Source organism: Ictalurus punctatus, chromosome 3 (genome assembly GCF_001660625.3).
Source record: "Ictalurus punctatus breed USDA103 chromosome 3, Coco_2.0, whole genome shotgun sequence".
NCBI lineage: Eukaryota > Metazoa > Chordata > Actinopteri > Siluriformes > Ictaluridae > Ictalurus > Ictalurus punctatus.
In genome coordinates this window covers 23,201,527-23,222,477 of record NC_030418.2, presented here as the reverse complement: position 1 = coordinate 23,222,477, position 20,951 = coordinate 23,201,527, and the positions used below count along the sequence as shown (strand labels likewise).

General features: G+C 37.8%; 2 protein-coding genes across 2 annotated transcripts; both read right to left on the bottom strand.

Annotated features, from left to right (window-relative positions):
• Nucleotides 1-288: 288 nt before the first annotated feature.
• On the bottom strand, nucleotides 289-8,146 carry cep68 (centrosomal protein 68). The gene is made up of 7 exons (XM_017464177.3): nucleotides 7,951-8,146; nucleotides 4,883-5,260; nucleotides 3,209-4,603; nucleotides 3,006-3,128; nucleotides 2,789-2,885; nucleotides 1,370-1,498; nucleotides 289-1,082 (listed from the first exon to the last, which is right to left on the bottom strand). Exons 2-7 carry the CDS (start codon nucleotides 5,171-5,173, stop codon nucleotides 1,051-1,053), a joined length of 2,067 nt encoding a protein of 688 aa, XP_017319666.1. The 5' UTR covers nucleotides 5,174-5,260; nucleotides 7,951-8,146; the 3' UTR covers nucleotides 289-1,050.
• Nucleotides 8,147-8,879: 733 nt separating this feature from the next.
• slc1a4 (solute carrier family 1 member 4) lies at nucleotides 8,880-20,350 on the bottom strand. The gene is made up of 8 exons (XM_017464882.3): nucleotides 19,663-20,350; nucleotides 16,000-16,042; nucleotides 14,803-14,868; nucleotides 12,614-12,780; nucleotides 11,871-12,104; nucleotides 11,239-11,433; nucleotides 10,637-10,771; nucleotides 8,880-10,320 (listed from the first exon to the last, which is right to left on the bottom strand). Exons 1-8 carry the CDS (start codon nucleotides 20,175-20,177, stop codon nucleotides 10,056-10,058), a joined length of 1,620 nt encoding a protein of 539 aa, XP_017320371.1. The 5' UTR covers nucleotides 20,178-20,350; the 3' UTR covers nucleotides 8,880-10,055.
• Between the last annotated feature and the right edge of the window lie 601 nt (nucleotides 20,351-20,951).

The window sequence follows — 20,951 nt, the reverse complement described above, 5'->3', positions numbered from 1 at the left end:
GCGGTTATTAGAGACAGTATCTCAGGTACTCTTTAAGAATGGAATGTATGCACCAAACAAGATGTGGTATTTTTTAAACAGTTTCCTTGTATTCAAAACAATTAAAATTTAAAACATTAAAATCCTTACACTGCCTTACAACTGAACATGATTTTAAAAAGTAGGGGGGGGAAATCAGTCATCTAGGTGTATTCAAATAATTCTATATATACACACACAAGACCCCATTTAAAGGCACAAGCTAAAAAAAAACAAAAACACTTATTTACAGAACATGGTACAGAAAAATGGGTTGTACAAAGTTTATTGTTGATAGAAAACTGCAACAAAGACAATTCTTTCTTAGTCTATAATCCAAAAATAGTTAGATTCTTTATTTGAACATGGAGTGTCTGTAATACCACACATAATATTTAGGTTCATGGTGGATTATTGTATATCATTTAAATTATGGTGCTTAAAAAGGCACACACTTGTGCTGCCTGGATAGCAATGTACTGTGTGCCTTTCTGCTCACTGAGAAATTAAAGCTGCAGGGCTGCTATTGAGGACCAGTGAGCTTTATTAAAACTTAATGAATAGCCATAAAAACCTGAGCTCCTGATGTGTACCAGGACAGAAAAGCACTTCACTGTAACATAAAGTGTTGCAAAAATAATACTATTATGATGATGAGTGACCTTTTAGTAATATAAGAGCAGTATACAGTACATGTAACTGAACAAAGCGAATGTGCAAAATTAAAAGTGCATCTGTGGTAACAGTTGAGATACAATACAAGTGTGCTTAAAGTACTGTATAACATGAAAGCGCTTCAAAGTAAACATTTTAAAGTGTAACGTACAAACGTAACCATAAATGTAATTATGGCAAGATGTGATAAAAATACAGATCATTTATATTAACCATAAATGTACAATAACTGCACAGTGTTAAATACCTCAACCATTCAGAGTTACTGCTTTGCTTCAGATTTTTTTTTTCATGCTGCAGCACCTGTACATAAAAGTCCTGAAAGACATCTAATTGAGGACACAGGTACACTGATCTCTACTGATCCTGACTGCTGAATGACGTCTCTTCTGTTGGGAAAGAGAATGAAGATTTTATAGTACAATATCCCACTAAACGTAGGCGACTAGCTATCTACAATGGCAGCCATTTAAATGTAAATCAATACCCAATAAACAGCTAGTACACAAATAGACACATTTTATAATTGCCTCAACATATAGTACAATATAAATGTTCTGAGATATCTGAACACATTCTTCAGTGATTCATCAAGGCAACCATGGAAACATTTAACAAACATGTAAACATCTGAGCTCAGGTTTGTCTAACAAAAGTTTAAGTGATCATTGCTTACCTGTGTCGTCCTGAGAGTTTGGTTCAGTGAGACAGTCCATGGTAGATAGGATCGAGGAGAAGAGGTACTCTGAATGAGTCTCCAATGCATGGGACTGCCTCTCTATCAACGTCAGTGTATCCTTCAGAACTGGATACCCATGGGAGTAAGAGAATATATGACGACAAAGTTATTATTTAAACAGAGTGATAGGTGGATAGACTGTAATAACATAGGATGTTGGTTTTTATATATGTACATATTTGCAGTGCAAGGTTACCACAGTTTGGTGGTGATATGAAATGTCAAGGAAATGGAACAAAAACAGTACTGACTTTATGTCGTGTGCGTGATCTTATTCTGAAGCTGGATTGCTGTCACACATGACTGTGGTATTGGATTACAGTGTACTATTTGTTCACAACTGCAGTGCTATAACTGTATCTCACACACAGGAAAAATGAGGCAGTGCTTTTGCAAAGTAAACAAGAAAGTCATTTAACTGCACTTTGATCCTTTTGAAGGTTCAGTAGCACAATACAAAAAGTTCTGGGACTTGAGAGGGGATCTAGAGGCATTACTTCCGTTTGAGAACGTTCAGGACATTTTTAAGACAATGTCCACCAGGGGGTGCTATTAACAAACAAAAAGACTTGTTTGTTACAACACTGGGACTGTACAGCCTATGAATACCAATTAAATATTTCAATTAGAAAATATGCTAATAGTCAGCAGCCTCAGGGGACACATTAGTCATGGCACCTTCCCCATTAATATTTTACGTTTAATAATGTTATCTCATTGCTGAGATATTGCACTAGTATTATAATTCGATATATAAATTTTAAACAGACCACAGATTTATACATGTCCAGATTCACTTAAAAAAAATCATTGGATAAATTAGCTAGTTTTCTATTCAAGAAATTGCAAAATAATTTATATCATATATGTTTCTGTTTACTAAAGTGAGTAATGTAAGTAGGGTCATATTCAAAAGTCACTTATGTTTAAAAGTCATTTACAAAGTCATAATATAATACAGACTTGTTTTAGAAAAAAAATTCTCAGAAAAACATGACTCATGAAAAAGACCCTTAAAATGTTTAAAAATCAGAGTATTGTCTATCTAGTGCTGTGCTGTTAACATGACACAATATACACATTTTATCAATCTCTGAGCAAACAAATAAACCTATAGAAATAAACATAGGGTGACAGATGTAAACGGTAAAAGTGTCATATTTAGCAACTTAACAAATTCTGTAAAAAAACAAACAAACAAAAAAAAACAAAAGTGTAATAAATAATAAATTAGAGGGAACAGACATAAAACATGTAATTACATATCTAATTAGCCTTGTAATACATACGAGTAAAAATGAATATTAATAGAATATTATGTCACTATCAGAGATTACATCTATCATAGAGACTCACAGGGAGAAGCTGAGTTCATACAGCACAAAAGCATCTCTCCAGTCTGAAGGACAGATGCAGTAAGTGGCCTGTGGTCTTGGACTTCCTCCTGAAAACTCTGGAAATAATAAACTGATTGATTCATTGATTTGTTGATAGTAAAATAACTTGTATGACATGTTTGCAATAAATCAGACAATGACATCTTAGTATCTTATATACAATTCATCATACTGACCTTATAGTCAGCCAGAGAGGCTTTAACACTCTCAATGTCTACTGAAGGAGGGGAAAGGACGTCTATCTTCTCCACCACCTTGTGCAACCAGTGGATCAGTTTTTCTAAATTTGAGCAGAAAGTCTGACAAGAAAGTTACATTATTTAGATTAGCTTCCACATCACTGGCAGTTCATTCAGTCCAACACAAAGTTTCAACTCACTTGTAAGTACCGCAAGAGGGATTCTTGTGTCTCTTCCGCTACCTCGTCAGACTCTGTCTTCCTCTTAAACTCATACAAAGACATTCCACTCAGCTCATCCACAATGGCTTCCACATCCCTCAGGTTCTGGTTCAGGTCCCTCAGATCCCCCACATCTCTGGTTATCTGCATTCTACTATCAACTCTCTTCATTTGTTCTGTGAGAGGAAATTCTTCAGCAGACCCTTGCACACAAGAGACCTCAGCTGCCTGTTTCTCCATTTGTACTGATGAAGACCTAACAGAGGCACTCTCCCTCTGCAGAGACTCCCAGTTGGTGGTGACTGGCTGACTTATCTGTGCTGTGATGTCATTTAGTTTCTGAGAAAGATCCTGGATCTCCAGTAGCTGTTCAGGCAACTGGAGAAACTCTTCATCCCACTCGCCAAGTGACCCCAGACGGGGTAAGATGCTTGTGGACCTGATAAAGGTTGGAGCAGACCTGGATGTGGAAAAGATGCCAAATTTCTTATAGTGAAAGCTGTCTTTCCCAACACAATCCATACTTTCCAATGATAAACCCACCTGCTCCAGTGAGGAATTAAGGCTTCTAGACACTCCAATGTCAGATGACTTGGAATGTGCCAGTTTCCTCAGATTCGGATTTTGGAATCCAAGTGTTTGAGTAGACACTGGACCAGATCTACCCTGCCTCATTGCAGAAACAGGCTGTTCCAAAAAAGAAAGACTAGACGAGCTGAGAAAACTGTCCACTTCAATGCCAGAGTCTTGTAAAGGTTGATCAGTTCCCGACCTGTGTTCGCTTGAACTCCAGGTATTGGTCATGTTGGGCCTTAGAGGGTATGTATAATCCAAGAGGTTCTGATACTCCTTGTCAGGGTCCCAGCTGGGAGACTTGCGGTCTGGAGAAGGTGGTAAGGTACTGGGGATAGCACAGGCCCAGTAAGTGGTTTGATAGTGGGACATTTGTTTAGGTTCAGACGAGTAGCTCTTGTTGGTACTTAGTGAGAAGCCAGTGTTAATCTGAGAGTCTCTCTCTTGCTTAAATGCTCTTCTCCTTTGGGAGGTACGGGTTTGGGAAGTGTATGAATGAGGAAAAATTCTCTGAGTGGAAGTCCAATTAGGGCTTAATGGTACTGTAAGGCTCAAATCATCTAAAGGGGAACTAGAATGGCTCCTACTTTCAACTTTGCTTGCTGAAGGAACAGGGCTGAAATTAGGTTCCTCATGAGAAGAACACAGCCTAAGCTCTGACAAATTCAAGGAAGCACAAAGGTCTTCTCTGGTTGCTGAAAGAGAAGAAGCAATGATCTTGGGAACACTTGTGCTATCCAACATGTTAGAATCTGTCCTTCCACCTTGTGTTTGACAATTTGCCACATTGCTCATGTGAAGCTGTGAAATGAAATAAAATAAGGTTTTAATATGTTGCCATATATATAAAACTATCATTTATACAAAATCCCTATAGCACTATGCTATAAAAATGTATAAAATGAATATGTACATTTTTCTGCAGGTTTAATCACAAGGTTTATCTACAATCATGCAAATACCAAGTTTCAAATTCCTAGATAATGTACCTAATCAGATCTAAATCCTTAGCAACTTATTAATAAAATGTACAAGCATTAGTACCTTACTAAATGAAATGTATAACCATTATCAACTTACCCTTTTTGAGTATTCATGTGTGAGAGGATTCTTCAGGATTGAAATCTGGTGCTCTGTTGAAATCAGTGGCTTTCGAGCAGTATACAAGCTCCTGCTTGTCATGTACCTAGAAGTAGGTGCCATGGTAACAATTTTTTTGCTAGCACTACTCTCTCTGTCGAAGTCCTTAGAGTCCAGGCCATGCAGTGACCTTGATCTGTCACTGGCTTCCTGTGTGAGGTGTCTCAAGTAGCCACTGCGAATAAACGCAGGGATCCTGCTTCTACGCCTCCCATAGTTCCTCTCCTCCATCTGAGATAAAGCTCAGTCAATTCCCAGAGCCATAGGAGCACACCGAAAGCCAATAATGCCCCATCTGTCCTCAGCAGGACAGATGAACTGTCAAAATAAGGTGAACAAAAAGTAAGGCGTCAACATCACCTGTAAGATAACTATATGTTTGAAAAAGTACCATTACAAAGAAGCACACAGTAAAGTTATATATTCACAGGACATTGCATGTGAAAAGAAAAACGCATTTAGTTAAATGTAATGATGCGGCTGCTACTTGATACGGCTCAGGAAACTCATCGAGAACACATGCTCAGGCTTGCCTGCTACTCAAGATTAAATTTGCTCTTTGTACACTGGCACAATCTGCCAAGAATGTTCCAGGAAACCAAAGCAAAAGACAATATAAAGAGAAAGTCTGAAAATGAATATAAACAAAAAAATAGAAAACATAAACAACATTTCACCCAGAAGCAATCAGATGCGTGTATCCACACTCTAAGTACTGCATATATCTATCTCCATCAAATCCAACTGCAGTGCATTTTTATCATGAATTGAATTAAACCTCTGTAGCAGATAGAAATGCTTGTGGAAGCCCACTCTTGCCATTTTCCCATTTGTTTGGCTCAGTCATTTCAGGTACTTCTGGTTTCCATGGTGAATGTTAGAGGATGGCTTGTCTAAAAAGCAACTCACATGTTGAGTCCAACACATTGCTTTAAAGTACAATGTACATCAATTCTAAAACCTGTGTGTTTTTCAAGACCCAGGGCTGCCAAAAGACAAAGGGAAACTGGCATTACTGGTATACAGTACGTATGTTTAAATGTGTTCATTTTGGACAAAAGATGTTTGGAAGTCAGTCTGCTATAAAATCATGTGTCAGATATATTGTAGCAGTCCCACACAGAGTAGTATTGCTGCCTCACATCTCCAAGGTACTCAGTTCAATCCTGAAATACAGGTATCTGTGTGGAGTTTCTGTGCATGTTCTGACCATGTCCGTGTTGCATTTCTCTGTGTTCTCTGGTTTCCTCCCACCTCGCAAAAAAAGATGGTACGTGGATTGTAACTATGCTATATCGCCTAGGTGTGAATGAGCATGTGAATGAGCATGTGAACATGTGTCCTCCATCCCAGCTTTGTGCACAGTGTTCCTGAGACAGGCTCCGGTTCCACTATAACCCTGACAAGGATAAAATGGTTGAAGAAGATGAATGAATGAATGAATGAATGAATAGATATTTGGTCAAACTGAAAATGGTCTACATGTAAGTCAAAGAGTGAACTGCTGATTTGGCTGTAAGTTAGGCTGTGCTAACGCTACTGATATTTGAAGGCTTGGCATTGTAACTACAGTGGAAATATAAATGTGAAACTTTAAAACACACCTATTATGGTTTTGAAACGTGCCTAATTTTGTTTTAGCGGTCTCATACAATAGATTTACATGCATCCAAGGTCAAATAACACTTTAATATGCTCATAATTTAAACTGCAGTATTACCTTTTTTCCCAGTGTCACAAACGACTCGTTAAATGATCCGTTCTAAAGGATTCATTCTAAAATCCTCATTTCAGAGCATACTCTGCTCTGATTGGTCATGTCCCAGTCTGTTGTGATTGATCTACCACTGTTAGCGAGCAGCCAATGAAGACCAGAAGCGTGGCTTTTTGTTACAAACCTACGTAGGTTAATACAGGAAGTAAGTCCGGAGTTACTAACGACTCGTTTCAGCTGTTCAGAATCGGTTCCTTCTTTAGGGAGTCAATAATTCCGTTTGTCTGACACTTTCATTTAAAAAAAAAAAAAAAAAAAAAAAAAAAAAAATTTGCAGATGTTTTTACATTCACAAACAGCTCTTTAACACACTACATGAAGTGTAATATTTGAAAAACCATAATAGGTGCAGTTTAATTGCTGTATGTACATTATAATAAATCTCATGGGGTCTCTGTAATGTATACACACCTACCAGAAGCTACTCTGTCACATAGAGGCCTGCGTGTTTGGACACCACCATGGCAACTATATGACTGAGAGCACTGAACCAAAATGCAGAGCAGCAACAATACAGCAAAATCCCCAGTGCTGCATTAGCTCTTACAAGTTTATTCAAGTGTGTTCTCTTGGACTTAATTCAACACTTTGATTTTGGAGTGCATAAATCAGTGCATTATAATGGTTAACCCAATGGTTTATAAACTGGCCAATCAAAGCCTTTTTTTTTTTCTTTTTTTTTTAAATCAGTATTTAAGATAATTGAATTTGGTCAGTATACTGTACATGACCTGCCTTTATGGCAAGCTAGGCTATATTCCTGAGGTTGCAACAGACCCAGCAGTTTGCATAGGGTAGTTTGGAAACTTTTAAATGTTTAATCTATCACATTCATCATTTAGACCTGAAGCAAGCTTAAACAAACAGCATAGAGAAGCGGCAGGTCAGAAAAGACTAATAATAGCTCTCGAGCTACTGTAGTATGCCCTAAATAGATGGAGCTGATGAAACGGAAAGGTTTCAATGTAGGCATTATCTGTAAAGGACAAATGACTAAAGGGTTAACAAAGGAACGTCTTCTGTCACACATAACAGAGAATAGCTGTCATTTGTCAACACAGTTATTTGTAAACTATCGAGTTATTGGTGCCGACGACTGACATCTATATATAGCGTAATTTGTAATGAGAGTTAATGAGTGTAAATATTATACCGCTTCTGATCATCACAAAAAGACAATCTTCGATGTTAGCAGGCAGCCATTTTATGTAGGCTAATAATACAGTGTAAATACCTTTTTTCCCCCCAGATGTAGCGTAGAAGGAGTTTTAAAAGCTCAGTGTATATTAAATTCACACGCATATAGTGCGTAGTGAAATGTTCAGCAGTGAAAATACAGTTCAGCCCGGTAGTAAAACGGTTCCTATTAAAGGCAAGCGGGAAAAGCGGAAGAGCCCGAGGCAGCCAGCCAATAGAAACATCAGCCTTCTTCTCCACTGGCCGGACATAGCAGAGGAAACGCTGAGGTTCCTCTTTTCTTCTTTTGTATTTTTATTTACTTTTATGTGTTTATGTAGTCGGTAAATATGCCATTATAACAATAACAATAATAATAATAACAACAACAACAACTATTATTATTATTATTATTATTATTATTGTACTACCAATATACCAGTATCGTGCAGTGGCCTGCATAAAACATACCATGTAAGAACACTGAGAAACTGAATTTTAATATAAATGAACATTAAAAAACATGTTGAAAATCATACAGTAAATAACATTTTACCCGGCTATACTAAACACTAGGCTACTAAATCTTTATCTTTTGTAAACTTAACCTGGAAATGTGGATATAGTGTTAAACAAGATCTAAGGCACTTAATTGGACCGTAATTTACTTTTTAGAGTAAGGTTTTAAAGGTACACTACATGCACTTTTCTAGAGAAAAGATACTAAGGTTACAAAGGTAAGGTTAGTAGCCCTTTCTCCCTTGTGAATCTATTTCCAACAGATAATTTGATTATGAACTGCATTATATTGGGATTTGCATTATGTTCATACTGACATCTTGGGACACACACACACACACACACACACACACATTTCATGCTTCTTTTTTTTTTATATACGGGTTTCACATTTCACATTTACATAAAAAAAAAAAAAAACTATTAGGGAACATTCAACCTGTTTGCAACACCACAGAAAAGACAGGCCACTTTGCTCTTGATTTAATGACAAAGATATTACAGCTGAGGGAAATCAGTAGTAGTTACATAGTTAAGTCACAGTTTTAAGATTGATTGGTGTATTACTGTATGTACTGGTAATATTTCAAAAACACATTATTAACACATACAGTGGTATTAACTTGCTAAACCAGCCAATAACACTCTTTACCAATTTGGCAGCCAATGCTTTTAGCATCTAGATTAAGATAAATATGTTTAAAAAATTGTGTACAAAAGTAACAAAATTGCAAGAAATTATGTAAAATCACAAGTTGACCTAGCAGTTATAATTCTCAATACATTTAAAATTCATTGTTTAATGGCCCTTTAAACTTAATTAATTCACATTTAGTTGCAAATCAATACTGAAATGTAAACAAACAACATCAATTTTATTTTGTCCATCAGTGGTCTACCGTATGTTTACGTGAACTATACCACCTGAACATAAAGAAAGATTGGCTGAGAATGACAGTACTTTCACATGTATAACACTGGGTGTCACTACAGTATCTTACTTTAGTAGCGTTTCTGTGACACCCATGAGCAACCGGACATAAATGCCCCTGGAGTATATCCAATGGCGCTTTTATTCTTCTTATTTTCCCAGAAACCAGTGAAATCATGCACCAGAAGTCATATTCAGATTGTCACTTTGCAATGCAGTCCTCATCAAATCTCAGTGTCCCTAGACTGGGAAACAAATATTTACAATACATGTTTTATTTTCCATCTTCAAAATGGTTAATGTTTCACAGGTGAAGTAAAGATACAGCAAATAAATAGAGCCAGTGAAAGAGGTCAGTCTGTAAATGATTTTCTTCACTATCTTTAACAACTACTCAAAATAGGGAATAGTCTCCCTTTTAGACATGTAAAAAAAAAAAAAAAAAAAAAAGGAAATTTTTCCCAGAAGAGAGATTAATAAAAATGTTTTGGCAGAATAAAAGTGGTATGAATGTAACTACAATGATCATTTCTCTATCTCATTCTATCCCATTCTATTTGCTAATACCACAAAACAAATATACAGTAAGTCTCACAACTTGTAGACAGGAAATACGGCCTGTATTTCCGGACTTTAGAGAGGAGTAAGCAAGGATTGAGTTTGGAAATGCTTTGAATGGATAAACTGCTTTCAGTGGTTAGAAGAAAGTAAGTTTAGAACACGGACTCCACGCCATCCTTTTCATCAGCAGAGTTATATGAGCAGTCATCGCCCAGCCTTTGGTGCGTGACAAGAGGTGAGGTCTCCTCTTCAGCCTGGACATTAGCCACGGCTTCCACTTTAACCTCCTTTAGCTCCTCCTCTTCCTGCTGGCTGCCAAAATGTTTTTGCTTTTTCGTCTCCTGCTCATTTATATGGTGCAAGATCCCAGCACCCAGAGCATCGCCTTCCACATTTACCACAGTGGTGGTACGGTCCCTGAAAAAAGAATATGCACATACACACGTACACATGCACACACACACACACACGTACACCAATATATAAATAACTTGTTACTAAATTCTCAAGCATGTGTTGTGTCACATGATATATAAGGGAGTAAGACATCACACAGAAAAATCACACGCACAAATCAGAGTCTGTGGTTGTAATATAAGAAATTGTGTATATAGCAAACATATTTCCAGATATGTGATATGATAAACGCTAAATTCTAATTTAAAAAAGAGTAATTGGACTAAATCATGTGCAGTAGAGAATAATGAAATTTATTTAATAGAGGATATCTTACACAATCCAGTCCACAGCCAGCATTAGTGACAGATCATTGGTAGGTAGGCCAATGGCTTCCAAAATGATCGCAATGGTGATGATTCCTCCGGCTGGAATGCCCGCTGCTCCAACACTGGACGCTGTAGCTGTCACACTGCAAAAAGGATAGAAAAATCTCTATTACTTTCATTCTCTCAATGTACGGGCAGCAGTTAAGCTCTCGGTTATTGATCGACAAAGCCCTGAGACTCCAAAGAGCCACTGTTGGGCCCTTGAGCATGTCCTTTAACCCACAGCTGCTTGGACTGTATCTTATCTCAATTTTAATTCACTTTGAGGAAAAAATTCAACAAACAAACAAATAAATAAATATAAAAGCAAATCAATGCCTATCTTCCCCTTTCTTGGTAACTCTCTCACAGTTAAGGAAACCGAGAAGCAAGAGTGGTTCTTGTGCTAGTAAATTTAGATCACTCTTAATAGCACTGGGTTGGCATAAGACAGAGCCTGCATAGGTTGTTTTAACTCCTGGGACAGGAATGCTGCCTAGAACACATTCTGCATGTCTATTAATATGCTTGCTTAGTCTGTCAGAAGCTGTGCCTTCAGTAATGCACTCACAGAATAGTGAAGATCTGGCCAGCGTTGAGGTCGACATTGTTCAGTTGGGCAATGAATACAGCAGCAATGCACTGGAAGATAGCAGCTCCATCCATGTTTACAGTAGCTCCGATGGGCAGGATAAAACGGCTGATCCTTTTGTCTACACCATTATTCTCCTCAACACATTTAATCATGGAGGGCAGAGTTGCTGAGCTGAGAAAGCAAAAATAACAAGTCATAATGAAAGAAGGCCAAACAACAGAGATGAATAGAACCTAGGTGAAACAGAGCATACGGCCACATAAATGTTCAACGCAATTCTATTACCTTATAATTAGAGATGTTTTCTATTTAGATTAAACATTTAAAGGAAGTTTTTAATGCAGCAGGACCTAAAGTTCAACCTTGAATGATCCTAATAGTTGAAACAGCTCTACTTCCTCTGTGAACAGATCAAATTGCTAAAGTTTACATTTTCAATCAAATGAAGAAAACATCTGGGTAGCATTGTGCTGAAAACCCCAAAGCATGCAAATAAGTTGAATATACAAATCACAATGTAGACTGAAATCTGAGCTGGCATTGAAATCCTGTTTGGGTATAGAGAACGTGAACACTGTACAGACCGCAACGTTCACAATAGGAATTACCTGGAACAAGTAGCGAAGGCTGTGGTGAAAGGTGTGATCAGGCCAGCGAGGAAGCTGAAGGGGTTTTTGCGAGTGAGTCCAAAGTAGATAAGAGGTAAGACAATGCCACCATGGATAATATGGCCCAGGATTGAAGCAAAGATGTATTTTCCTAAGCTGGTGACAAGCAGAACCACATCCTCCATCTCCACAATCTTACTGCCTACCAGGAACATGATGCCAACTGGTACATACCTGTAAACACATTGATATACAGCATATAAATCACAGGGCATTTGACAGCATCAGAAATTATTTTAATTATTTTTTTATTAAGGACATTTTAGGACATAACTCACTCTAAAATATGTAAGAGCTTATGGGGACAAAGTGTGTATTTCCATGACCCATACATTTGTGCAATAACGCTCAAACCAAAACATCCAGCCATAACCAGGAATGACTAATGGAAAAGACCATGGACCTTTTGCAATTACATATTTATTTGCCGTAAATGTCCTCTAAAGTGCATTTAAAACAGTCTGAATAATTTTCTCCATACCGCTCAATAAGACAACCTGACAGTGAAACTGTTTGCAAGCAGTTTGTACTGTTTGTAAACTCAAATCTGTCATTAAGAATTGTTAATATTAGAAAATGTTTAGGGATAATCGGACTTGGACCAATACTGTAGAAAAATCAAGGCAGACTGCTTGCATTCACTGTTATCAAGTTTAAGTCTTTAATCAGAGGGTTTCACTCACCACATAATCCAAGATACCAGTACCATAGTGGCTTCATTGAAAGCATTAAAGAAACGTATGAGCTCCTCCCCTTCAGCTCCCAGCTTTCTTAAGGCCACTCCAAACACCATGGCAAACAGTACCAGGCCAAGAATGTTCATCCCATCTGCTTCTGTTCCCATTGGCACCTGCAACCAGCCAAATATGCCTTTAGATATCAGCCTAGTTCAAGGTGCTTCCTTTCACAAACATCACTGTGAGATAAACTGTCAGGTTTAAAAATATCAAACAAAAAATATCAAAGAAATGCATTTTGAGAGATTAATAGTAAAAAAAATCACATTTTTGAATGTGATTAAAAAAACACTTATAAAAGTGACATAAATGTAGACCTTTAGTTCATTTGCCTCCAATAACTTTTCGGGTCTCCTTTTATTTATTTTTTAATGTAGCTATTTTTTTCTGTTATCATTATTCCTCTCCTTGTTGGCGTCTTTGTGTCTACTTAGTAATGGTATCCCTAAACTTAATGTTTTTATAACCTTCTCCACCACAGTAAAGGTCAAAATGTTCTGTTTGTATGTGACTGGTCATAGCAAACTGCATGAATGAACCTGTTTGAACTTTTCATGCTTTTTAGTTAGAAGATACCTTAAACAGACAAATTCAACTAAATCAATAAGCACACAGCAGTGTTTTTCTTGCTGTCTCACCCCCATGTTTACACAGCATCTGTGTCACTGGTAACTGGGAAGCCATATAAAGTCTATTTGACTGGGGCTGATCGAGACTATATAAGCCTGTTGCATTGTGCCCTCGACAAAACATAAAGGCTGAAACTCTTTGGATGTTCTATAACACAGGCTGTGTTGTCTCTCTTACAGCTGTTTTAGTTAAAAGCTCATTAAAAACGTTATAAGTAACACTGGTTTTATATAATATATATATATATATATATACACACACATACATACACACACACACACCTGATGTATGGACATTTATGAATGACTGTAAGGTCTAATATGAAATAAATTAATTATATTCATAATTAAATGCTAAACAATTATTTTAAAATGTTAAAGGAACCCTAAACAATTACATGAAATATATTTTATTGTATATTTCAACATTTGTTTAATTATTTTTGTATTTATTTCAGGCTGAAGTCTTGGTGGATGCTATAAAAGAATTAAATCTTCCAATAACATCCATGGTGGTACAGTGGCTGTGTGGAGTTTCTGCCCATACAGGACACCAGAACAGTGTTGGTCTATTAGATTAGGTCCAACTTAATCTCATGCTTGTATTTAGTTCACTTTCATACAAACAGACTACGTGGATTGTTACAAATGTGAGACAATGTTACTATGCGAGTACCTCCAACTGTATTCAGTATAGGTCAATAATCTCCAAGAGACCACTGTTTTCAGACAGTGTCTCACTTGGGCATGGGTTAGAGTATTCACATTAGGATGGAAATGTGAAGGGATCACATTGGCAATTACCCAAATACTGGGCTCCATCAGACACTCAGGCATGGCTCATCTATGTCTGATGGGAGTCATCAAGAAACACATTTCTGCTGAATGTTTACAAATGGGAGAAAAAAAAAAATCCTATTTTTCATATAAAATGGGAATAAAACAGTGAATACTACGGAAAGACAGGAAAAATCCTTTACTCTGGAAAGATCTAAATGTTCCATGGGAGTTAAATGCTGTTGTTTTGAAACACATGGTGACTAAAGCTCTCTTGGAAAGACTTTCCGTCGCCAGCTGTTCAAGTGTTTAAATAGCTGAAGAGTGGCAAGAGATAAAAAATCAAGGTATGCAAAACCAGCAACTGAGACAAAGTTCTTCTAGATAAGGCTGAAAATGCTAAATAATAATAAATGTCAAATGAATGCAAAGCAAACTCGTTTCTGTGTTGCAAGGTATACCACAATTGTAATGTCTAGTAATATAATCATTATTTTTGGCCATACTATGTAACCCTATGTACCGTATATACATCTAAAATCCAACATTTCACCTGTTTCATAGAATGCCCAGGCAACAAAATACACAATTTTATCATTTGTCTAACAACAACAACAAAAAAATAGAACAATGTACATTAATAGTTTAGTTACAGCAATCAAAACATTGTGATGAAACAATATTTTGATAGTATATTTGTTGACATAACTTGCAGTAAAATATAGATACCTTTTGATAGAGTATAGTCCCATTCGTTGTGTTTCCCACTGGAATCATCTTGTAGTCTGTAGCATACTACAACAAAAAGTAGAGATTATGACATAATAAAAAAATTAAGTATAGTTCTTCATTAGCAATACATAATATATATGCATGCCTATATTTTCCATAACTTTACATTTCAACTCATTGACATTTCAATGAACTGTCAAGTTTATTCATCTCCATGAATCACTGAAGTCTCTCCAGAAGTCTACAAAAGCAGCATTTAAAGTACAGCTGAAGAGAACCTGCCAACTGGCACACACATTGACAATGGCGCTGCTATTCAGAGGCTCCTCTTGCTCAGAAACTTTAACTATGTCGACTGTGGTCTCCCAGCCTGTCCTATCTCTTGTATAATATATGAACAGCCAATGTGCAGGAAACAGTCAAAAATAGTATTTTTTATTTAATCCTTTCAGGGTGGATAAAAATATGTCTCCCTGACTATCTGACCTATAAGTATTTTTGATTATGAATTAGGATCATCGAGATTTGAGTCTGAAGTGAATTCCTTTCAATTTGACATTGGCTTTCAGTAGAAGAGTAACGGGCAGTACCCCACCCCCAGCCCCCCATTACATCTCCTTTGTATCTGTATCATGGCTGCAGTAATTTAGGTATGGTTTAATTTAGGTATGGTTATTTATTTTTTTTTGGTTGTAACGGATCTAATTACTATCTACATGATTATTTATTAGTTGACTAAGGCCTGAGTCAGTGGGGGAACATTGCACACTCAGCTGTACACATTCCCCACTGTGCCTGGTGACATTATCTACGACCCCTAACACAACCCTGTAACCCTTTCTCAGCTTTCCGCAAAACTCACATAAGCCTGATCAGTCACCCATGTAGTACATCCTAGTAAAGCGCGCCAGGTTGCCAGGCATCAGGGAATGGAATACGCCTGCTTTGGCAATGACTGGGCAGCTTTTAATGGTGAGAGAAAGCATGGGAGATATTTACTGGGTAAAGAGAAAAAAGCTCACAGCAATCAGAGACTCTCTTCATTAAGCATTGTAGGGCTGTTAATATGGAGGAACTGAGGTTGGAAAGTGGTCATAAATACAATGGTTAAACAGCTGCTTCTGGTATATGGATTTTGTATACATTGATTACAGTCTGAGTTGAAACATCAAAGGAAAGAAGAACGGTACTCACTGAGCGGAAAGCAGCAGCTACCAGGTTAGATGGAAACAGGTTTCTGTGAAAAGAAAAAAGTGGATGTGATGTGTACATTGACAAATACTACTAGAGTCTCTTCTTTGAATTACCACTAGGCAGCAGCACTGTATATATCAGACATAACAGGCTCTCTAAATATTATATAATTGGGCTGTCACACTGTTTTTCAGTAAAAACAATAACTTTTTACATGTTACATGTGATGTACAAGTCTTAAATTATGCCGTAAACATTTTTTAGGCTTTACTGAAACACTCTTCTCAGAATTGTATGACACAACCAAATTAATCTGGTGACTCAGTGGGTAAAGGTAAGAGAGGTCGTTTTCTGTTTTAAGCCCATTAGTAGGGAGAGACACATAAAACTCACTTATAAAATTGAATATCAGTAAGCCTTTCACATAAAGATACCTTGCCATGTATTCTCCAACCTCATCAGGCATTATAGGAGAAGACCCAGAGCTGTTATCTTGACAAAGGAAAGTAGCACAAAGTATAGATTAAAGGGTTCCAATAATTGTTGCACACCTATATTTAACAAATATATATTTTTGATAAACCTATTTTGTTTTCAATTGTTTGATATCGATGAGAGCAGAGTATTTTTGTGAATTATTTTAACAAAAGATCAAAAGGTTAAACAATAAAGACAATTTTTCACAGCTTTCTTTGCTCATATTTACCAAGGGTGCCAATATCAGTGGAGGGCACTGTAACATGTTATGAATCCTCCATCAATTTTAACTAAACTGATTTCTATTACCAAATAGACCAAAATAAATACAAATCTTTTTAACTTCATTCATTCCCAAGGCAAAATGTAGTCAGGTTGGTATGCCACAACAGGTGTCATTTATGAGCCTCTTTCTACTCTCCATCTGGTCATGACGTATGACAAGTAACACCATCAGTTTTTCCCACACATATGGACTAAATGCCACAGTAACCCACAAGCTTGTTTAGCCAGCTGTGTGTTTACTTTCCTTCCATCCAGAGCTTGAATTGTTCATTAGTATGAAACATAAAAAAAGCAAGCAAGATTTTTTTATGAAAGCAAGCATTGTCTCTCTTTTCCATTTGCATGAATAAGTAAAGAGCAAACTCAAAAGAAATCCATCACAATTGCACACTCAATTTTTATGTCATGAGCTTTATTTAAAATCATAACCTAGAGATATGTTTGTGCAACCTGTAGTTGCATAGCTAAGTGCTACAACGAAAATGTTTGCATTTTATGCTCCTTTGAAATGCTTGTTTAATGGACCAGGAAAAGCAAGGAACAATGCAGACTAAGCTTCATTATTCACAAAAAAAGGTAAGACAATATTCTGACCACCAACACATGTGAGGTGAGCTCATTGTCAGGGTATGCAGTTCCCTGACTCTTTTTATGGCTGCCACATATACCTTTGGCATAGATGGGGACATTGCTGCTGTTTAGCATTCCTAAAAAAGGTAGTCTTTAGAATTGGGAAATGAACTGGACATAGCTAATGAGGTATACACCATTCCTGAAGCAGCTTTCACCTAAGGTGCAGTCCGCAGTTGGCAATTCAGTACCAAACCCACAGACACGGGTGATCTGGTTAGAGTGACAGCAGATCTGCTTTGGGAGATCCAACCAATAGTGAAAGCATTGGTGAAAGCCAATAACTTACTGGCTATGTTGGAGCTGTGGCCAAGCATTGTGTTCCCTTGCCATTGGTGAAGAAGTGGTCTATCTGCACCTCACCAAACCTTTCCCAAATATGGGTTACCAATTCTGGGTGCAGATGCCACACCCCCAACCATTTTACCACTGCCCAGACTGCTGCACCTGGCAGATGAGTTACTCTCAGTGAGGCTAATCTCCTGAGCAAGGCAGAGAGAGTTGCTCAACCTTGTACCTGACGGTTGACACAGCTGACCGTCATGATGTTGTCTGTGCAAACTAGGGTTAATGTTTGCGGTCCCCTCACTAACACAAGGACACGTTTCCATCTGTGATGTCCAGTCACATGCTGTTAACCTCTTCTGAAAAACCCATAGCTCCATTATGCCTATAGAAATCTCAGCAATCAACAGTCCTAGCCATCTTAGCAGAACCAGTACCAAACATGGCAGCCTGGCTGAATTGACAAGCATAATAAGATTTAGGGAGCTCTATTCTGAGTTCACTGTGTGACTAAGCTTTGCAATCAATGTGAGGAGGGTAGGTGTGTCCAGATTGGCCAGCTCTTTGGTGGGGGCACAGTGCCAAAGTACAGCAGATATCTTATCCTGGTAGCCATAAGGGCAGACATGGACAAGGCAGAGCCCCAAAAAATCTTGTAATGGGCACTAGGCTTTTAGAGAAAGATTCCCACTGCCCCTGGAAGATAGGAGTGGAGAGAATGAACACATTTAATGTGTAGAGACATATACTAACTAGATATATAACATATACTGTATAGGTGTACCATTTCCCACACTATTTGTACATATTAAAACTTTGTTTTTGTTTGTCTCACTCTTTATTAATCAGTGGCATAGTCAGGGGGTTTGATTTGGGGTTTAAACAAACAAATTAACAACAAAAAAGAACCATGAAAAGTTCACTGTCTCAAATTTTCAGGCATTTTACTCTGAGCAGTCAGGTTAATAGGATCAGTTAATAGGATCAGGAATACAGCGTTCACAAGGCCTAAAACCAGAAAATATTGACCTTTCACAGGACTGGAACGGAACAGAAAACATATCAGGTTTAGACATAACAGTGACTGGGAATATTGAATAGAGATAAGGTAAATCATTCTGAAATACAGACAGAAAGGCACATAGACACAAAGAAACCACCAAGCAGTGGTGTAGCTAGGGGGTGGATTTCTGGTTTGAACACCCCTGTGAAATATTTCCCAGTTCCCTGCACTTTTAGGAATGTCATTATAGCACAATTGCTTTAATATCAAATAACATTGTTTTGTGCCCACACTGTAATGATGTTCATAAATGGTCAACAGAGTCATCATCATATTTAAACAACCCAAACATTTTCCCTTAATTTGTGTAGTCTATATCATAGGCTAGCAGCTGCTATGGTGAGAAACACGATTAACCAATCAGAATCATGCTTTTCTCCCGTTTCTCTTTTAAAACCAGGCTCTGAACATAGGGAGAACAGGGTGTACTTCCGAAGAAGAAAAATGATATGGCTTTATAAGATAATATGTAGTTCCCCCCATCGCTAGCATCTTCAGGTTCAATCCGGTTCAGGGGAACTGTTATAAAGGTATTTTATGGCAACGTTATTAATATACCCCCTCGTTCCTCCCCGTCCACGCCCCCCTCAAGCCCCCAAAATTCCTGACTACGCCATTGCTACCAAAGACTGAAAGAAATCTAACTGAGAAACAATCCAAAAACAACAGGACACCTGAAATAAAGTAGGCTAATTAGAGTCAAGTAGAATAAGAGTGCAGTACATTTCGATGGTTTTATTATTATTATTTTGACATATCTTGGCAACATAAAGTTGGTTTACTCTGGAATAATAAAGGAAGTCATTATCTGTAAGCTTAACTCTTCATGTCTTGTTGGTGTGATCATTTCGAATTAAAGTTATGTATACTTTTGCACTTAAATGTAGATGTAATAACCAGATCAGATGAGCTCAAATCAATACCTTGCGAGATCTAAGAACGAGTCGGCGGTCTCCTTGTTGTTGCTGACGCTCTCCAGCGCCAGGCTGTTGGTGTTGAGTGCGCCAGCGCCAACCCCGGGCTTGATGAGGAAAGCCAGGGCGATGCCAATGGACGAGGCTATGAGCGTGGTGACCAAAAAGTAGGACACGGCGATCCCTCCGAGTTTACCCAAAGAGCGAGTGTCCAGGCTGGCAGCGCCCGAGATCAGGCTGCACACCACAAGAGGCAGGATGATCATCTTCAGCATCCTCAGCAGCATCTCACCGGGAAACGCGAAGTAAGTCATCTGCGCTCGCGTCAGGTTCATTTTACGAACCATTACGCCGAGCCAGACGCCCACAAGAACCCCGGAGACCGTCAGGATCACTACAAGATTTCTACGTAAAAAGGACTTTAACTTATATTTGCAATTCCTCTTCTCTGATTTTAGCGAGACGACCGGAATAACGGTCTCGGACACAGCGTGTCCGTTAATTTCGTTTTTCTTCTCCGTCATGATTAAAACGATTAGCTTTCTAAGAACAGATACAATTCTGAGGACTTGTCTATGTATATCTGTATTCCCGATAGGACAGCCGGAAAAATCTGTGTATCTGTTCTAGCCCTAAAGAAAGCGTGCGCGTACAGTGAGAGTACAAGCGATAGAAAGACCGTTTTACCGGCGCGACTTGCATGTGCGCCAATGGGCAGACGTCACTGCGCATGCGCATTGCCTTCACACACTTGAAGATGAAATGATGCAACTTCAGGGATTGTTGCTATTCAATAAAGCATTTTTTATTTAATTATTAATTGTTTGTGGGGAAAAGACACGTCACGTCACACGAAACTGTTAAAACACACCTATTTAATTAGATTAACACTTGAACCGTGTATATTCTGTACGTAGTCTACTGATTAAAGGGTTATTTCAGTCTTAGCCTACTATATTTTTTAATATACTGTTAACATAAAAATCTTGTTTAGGCATGCAGGTTCCATAGAGAGTCAAGAAGGTCAAGGCGAGCAGCTATTTTCTTTACAAAAAAATACATTTGTTCTAGCCTAATTACACAGTCTTTCTTTCATGAGTAATGTTGCATCTGTCTGTCTATCTATCTGTTTGTCTGTCTGTCTAGATAGCTAGTTTCACTATATGCCCAAAAGTATGTGCACACCTAACCAGTACACCCATATGTGGATCTTCACTAAACTGTTGCAACAAAGTTGGAAGCACACAATTGTCTAGAACATCTTTGTATGATGTAGCATTAAGACTTTCTTTACTAAG

Bases quoted from the DNA above. Each gene is read 5' to 3' on its own strand.
- slc1a4 (XM_017464882.3), bottom strand. From the start codon at position 20,177: ATGACGGAGAAGAAAAACGAAATTAACGGACACGCTGTGTCCGAGACC. The intron at 10,772-11,238 runs GTGAGTGCATTA...TCCTTTTTGCAG, and splicing joins GGCCAGATCTTCACTATTCT to TGTGACAGCTACAGCGTCCA. The intron at 10,321-10,636 runs GTAAGATATCCT...TTCTTTTTTCAG, and splicing joins CTGGCTGTGGACTGGATTGT to GGACCGTACCACCACTGTGG.
- cep68 (XM_017464177.3), bottom strand. From the start codon at position 5,173: ATGGAGGAGAGGAACTATGGGAGGCGTAGAAGCAGGATCCCTGCGTTT. The intron at 2,886-3,005 runs GTCAGTATGATG...TATTATTTCCAG, and splicing joins CCTCTCTGGCTGACTATAAG to AGTTTTCAGGAGGAAGTCCA. The intron at 1,083-1,369 runs GTAAGCAATGAT...CTTTCCCAACAG, and splicing joins AAACTCTCAGGACGACACAG to AAGAGACGTCATTCAGCAGT.